The sequence below is a fragment of the Anastrepha ludens genome, chromosome 4 (assembly GCF_028408465.1).
Source record: "Anastrepha ludens isolate Willacy chromosome 4, idAnaLude1.1, whole genome shotgun sequence".
NCBI lineage: Eukaryota > Metazoa > Arthropoda > Insecta > Diptera > Tephritidae > Anastrepha > Anastrepha ludens.
The window spans coordinates 64491078-64496056 of NC_071500.1; the positions used below are offsets into that span (position 1 = coordinate 64491078).

A 4979-nucleotide genomic window follows, 5' to 3' on the forward strand; every position below is an offset into this window, starting at 1 on the left:
ATATTCGACTGAAAAGAGCTGATCGACATGGTCAACCATACTCCTTTACGACAACGCCAGACCTCATGTTGCACAAGTCGTCAAAGCCACGCTCTAAGGCCCTTCAGCATCCGCCTTATTCTCCGGACCTTGCAACGACCATCCGACGATTACCATCTTTTTCGCTCCCTGACAAACCATATGAAGGGTGTTACCTTCGATAACAAAGAGGTCCTTAAAAACTGACTCAACAACTTCTTTGACACCTGACCAGGCGATTTTTGGCGGAACGGCATCAACAAATTGTCGAGAGGTGGAAAGAGGTTGGAACCAGCAACGACAAATAAATAATTTATTAACATATTGGTACCTATATTTATTGATTAAATAAAAGTTTTCCGTAAAAACTGTTATGTTTGCTGTATGTGTATACTCACGCAATTCGGCTGTCGTTGAGATATACACGCATTGACTGCTATAAACTTAATGACACTTTATTTCTGATAGATATAATTCAGCATTGCCAAATGTACAAAAGTTATGTCAAATATATCATATAATAAGGTTAGTTCACACTGAGAGAATACAATTCATTGTTGTTAGTAAATTTTAATTTGCATATACAACATCATCCTCCGCTTTAATTACGAAAATCTTCAGCTTGGTAGCGGTGTACCGATCTACGAATACGGCCACTTCGACGCACTTCTAGTGGACTTCTTGGTTGTTCCTGATACTGCTCATTAGCAGTATCCACCATAGTATCAGGTAGCAATATATTGGTAACTGAATTAGGTCCTCCTCTGCTGTCTTCAACTGGTTTGGCGTCGTTAAGATGGCGAGATTTCATTTGATTTTGATGTCGTTTAAAGTAGCCCATACTAGTTCTTACTACGTACATGACTTTTCCAAGATGTCTGTCCACGACCCCTTTTAACCATTTTTCTCCGCGGCCATAGTTGCGAATATAGACACTTTCGTTAGATGAAAATTTGGTTGAAGTTTGTTTAAAGTCATTTTTGTCATTTTCCACTGAAAACATTTGCGAAAAGAGAGTACGTGCAGGACGACCATGTAAAAGATGTGCTGGTGATATGCCTTTTGCGTTTGGCATAGTGCGATAGGATGAAAGAAATTTTAGAACCGATTCATTTACTTGCAAGCCGTCATCTATGTTCTTTTTTACGGCTGTTTTAAAAGTACGCACAAATCTTTCAGCCAGTCCATTAGAAGGTGGATGAAACGGTGCAATCGTGATGTGCTTAATAGCATTTTGGTGACAGAATGTTTTGAACGCATCGGCCGTAAGTTGTGGGCCATTGTCACTTACTATAGTTTCTGGCAAACCTTCACTAGCAAAAAGGGTAGTTAATGCGAAAATCGTTGATTCCGTCGTTGTATTTGCTAGTTTGTAAACAAATGGAAATTGCGAGAACGCGTCTATGCACAGAAGCCACATAGAACCAAATACCGGACCAGCAAAATCAATGTGAATCCTCTGCCAAGGTGCTTGTGGTTCAGGCCAGCTTGAATATTCCCGCCGATCACTTGGACCCGCTAGTTTGCAGTTTTCGCATCCAGCTGCTATTCTCGCTATATCATTATCGATGCCATCCCACCAACAATGTTGTCGTGCTAGTTGTTTCATTTTTACCACACCCCAATGTCCATCATGAAGCCGACGCAAAACTTGATCACGTAATGAGTATGGAATAGTAACCCGTGTGACATCACTCTGTAATAAAATCAAGTCATTTTGAGTAATCAAGGACAACTTACGATTGAAATATGGCCGGAGATCCTGGTCGTTTGGACACAACTTATGCGGCCATCCTTTCTGAATATATTCTTTAACTCTTCGTAGTATTTTGTCGCTGTTGGTGCTTTTTCGTATGACCTCAATATCAATTGGAGTTTGTATAGCGACAACTTGGTTAATTTCACCATTGTCGAAGTCTTCATCTGGACCCGATGGTAATCTCGATAATGCGTCAGCGTTTGCGTGATTTGTTGTTTTGCGATATTTTATTTGAAATTGGTACCCCATGAGCGTAATAGCCCATCGCTGGATACGTTGAGCCGTCATTGTTGGGAGGTTTTTATCGGGACTAAATATGCTGACTAATGGCTTGTGATCCGTGATCAGCGTAAACTTCTGCCCGTATAGAAACTGATGAAATTTTTTGACTCCGAATATTATCGCCAAGCCCTCCTTTTCAATTTGGCTGTAGTTTTCTTGATGTCGGTTGAGTGTTTTGGAGGCAAAGGCGATCGGCTGTTCAGTCCCGTCTGGATTGATATGTGAAAGCACGGCTCCCACCCCATACGATGATGCATCAGTGGCCACGACTATAGGTAAGACTTCTCGAAAATGAGCCAACATCGTAGCTTTAATGATGTGCTCCTTTAGCAAATTAAACGCGTTTTCTTGTTCGAACTTCCACTGAAATGACGCCCCCTTTCGCCTCAATTTGTTCATGGGTGCTGCGAGTTGAGAGTAATTCGGAATAAAATTGTGGTAATAGTTTATTTTACCCATAAATGTCTCAAGTTCCTTCAAGGTTTTGGGCCGTCGTAAGTTCTTCACTGCTTGAATACCAGATTCGTCGGGCAGAATGCCATCTGCGCTTATTTCACGCCCCAAGTAAGTTAATTTTGTTTTTAGGAACTCGCATTTTTCCTTTTTGCATCTTATGCCCGCGGATTGGAGTATATGCAGAACTTTCGCTAAGCGTTCGATATGTTCTTGTTCACTCGCACCGGCCACAATGATGTCATCGATATAATTTGCACATCCGTCGACTCCACATAATAGTTGCTCGAGATGTTTCTGAAACATGGCTGGTGCGCTTGCTACCCCATACGGTAATCGCTGGTATTGAAATAAACCGAGCGGTGTGTTGACCACCAGCACTTTTTTCGAATCTTCATCGAGCTCCATTTGTAGGTATGCATCACGCAAATCTATTTTAGAAAAATATTTACCGTATCGAATGGTATGCAATAGGCACTCTCTTGTGGGTAGAGGGTATTGATCTACATCAATCTGCTGGTTAACACCTTTTTTAAAATCTCCACAAATGCGTATCGATCCGTCCGGTTTTGTTGCTAGGACGATGGGGGATGCCCAGTCGCTGAAAGTTACCTGTTTCCAAATACCTGCTTGTGATAACCGTTGTGCTTCATCTTTAAATTTTGGTAACTGAGCAAAAGGAATTGGCCTACTTTTAATGAACTTAGGCACTGCATTCTCCTTAAGTCTGATCGAGGCTTTGACTGACTTCATTGTACCAAGTGCTGGAGTAAACACGTCCGCGAAGGTGGACAAAATTGTATGTAATTTTGCGTTCGACTTGGCGGTCACGCTATCAACTTGCACAATTTTAAAGCCTAATTGTTCAAATAAATCTACGCCCAATAGATTGTTTGAACCACGCACGTTAGAAACCACAAGAGGCAGTATTTTTTCTACTGACCCGTATTGTATTTTGGCAGCGATTTCTCCTAAAGTTTCTATTTGCGTATGACCGTACCCATATAGTACACGCGAGCATTGCTTTACTGGCGGTTTATTTAACATTTCGTAAGTGTCTAGAGTTATAACTGAGACTTCCGCGCCCGAATCCATTTGAAACCGAGTCTCTTTTCCATTGACCACAATTTGAACAAACTGTTTCTTACTTTTGTTGCTAGCTGCGCTAGCTACCGAAAATGCCGTTGAAATGTAATCTATTTTGTCACCTTTCTCACCTTTGATGTTTTTACTCCCTTTATTCTGCTTTTGTTCCTGCTTTTTTTCATTCGATAAACACACAGCTATGATATGGCCTATTTTACCGCAACCTCTGCAAACAGCGCTTCTAAATTTGCAATCATCACGATTATGTGAAACTCCACAACCTGTGCATGAACGGTATTTTGATTTTTGGTTCTTTTTGTTTTTGTTACGCATGCTAGATTTTTCTGTGTTTTTCGTTGTCATCGAATAAATTCCGTTGCTGTCTATTGCATTTGCAGTGTCCGTTCTGTCTTTGATTGTACTTACTGTTTTCGTTGTTGTTTCAAATGACTCAGCGATTAGCTGCACTTCTGCCAATGTTGGTTGTTGTTTTTGTAATGCAGCTGTACGAACTGCATCATGCGGTGACTTCAAAATTAATTTGTCCCTAATCATATCGTCTGAGAAATCATGTAGACAATTTTCTTTTTTACAAACAAAATCACATTGCCGGGCTATGCTTCGTAGTTCGGCAATCCATTCTTTATATGTACGATTACCCATTTCAGCCTTATGAAATTCATAACGAGCTGCAACTACATGAACCTTTTCCTTATAAAACTCTGTTAGTTTTGCAGAAAGCTCATTAAATGTTTGTTTCTGTAACTCGTCAACGCCGACAAGCTTTTTGAGGGTTTCGTATGCGTCACTGCCCAACCAAGATAAGAAAAATGATTTCTGCTTGTTGGCGTCAATTACCGCGTAAGCAGAGAAGTGTTGTTTTAGTTGCTCCAAGTATGAGTCCCATTTCTGGTGTTGACTGTTGAATTGAACAAATGCTGGAACGGGAGTGCTATCTTGACCTGGAGACCTTTTCGCAAAGTTGTCCATCCACGCCTTCTGCTCCTTTAGAACGTTCATTGTGAAGACACGTTGCTCCTCCAACAATTTCTTGTAAAATTCTTCAGCCATTGTAAGTGCTCAAAATTTTCCTCGTCGCCAGTTGTTATGTTTGCTGTATGTGTATACTCACGCAATTCGGCTGTCGTTGAGATATACACGCATTGACTGCTATAAACTTAATGACACTTTATTTCTGATAGATATAATTCAGCATTGCCAAATGTACAAAAGTTATGTCAAATATATCATATAATAAGGTTAGTTCACACTGAGAGAATACAATTCATTGTTGTTAGTAAATTTTAATTTGCATATACAACAAAAACTACGTTACGTAACGTAATGCTTTTATGTCATCTTTTGTTGGTTCTTTCAAACG

The 4979-nt window shown here is 40.3% G+C and overlaps 1 protein-coding gene across 1 annotated transcript; it reads right to left on the minus strand.

Moving 5' to 3' along the window:
* Positions 1 to 619: 619 nt before the first annotated feature.
* On the minus strand, positions 620 to 4669 carry LOC128861857 (uncharacterized protein K02A2.6-like). The gene has a single exon (XM_054100232.1). It carries the CDS (start codon positions 4667 to 4669, stop codon positions 620 to 622), a length of 4050 nt encoding a protein of 1349 aa, XP_053956207.1.
* Positions 4670 to 4979: the final 310 nt, after the last annotated feature.

Bases quoted from the DNA above. Each gene is read 5' to 3' on its own strand.
- LOC128861857 (XM_054100232.1), bottom strand. From the start codon at position 4,669: ATGGCTGAAGAATTTTACAAGAAATTGTTGGAGGAGCAACGTGTCTTC.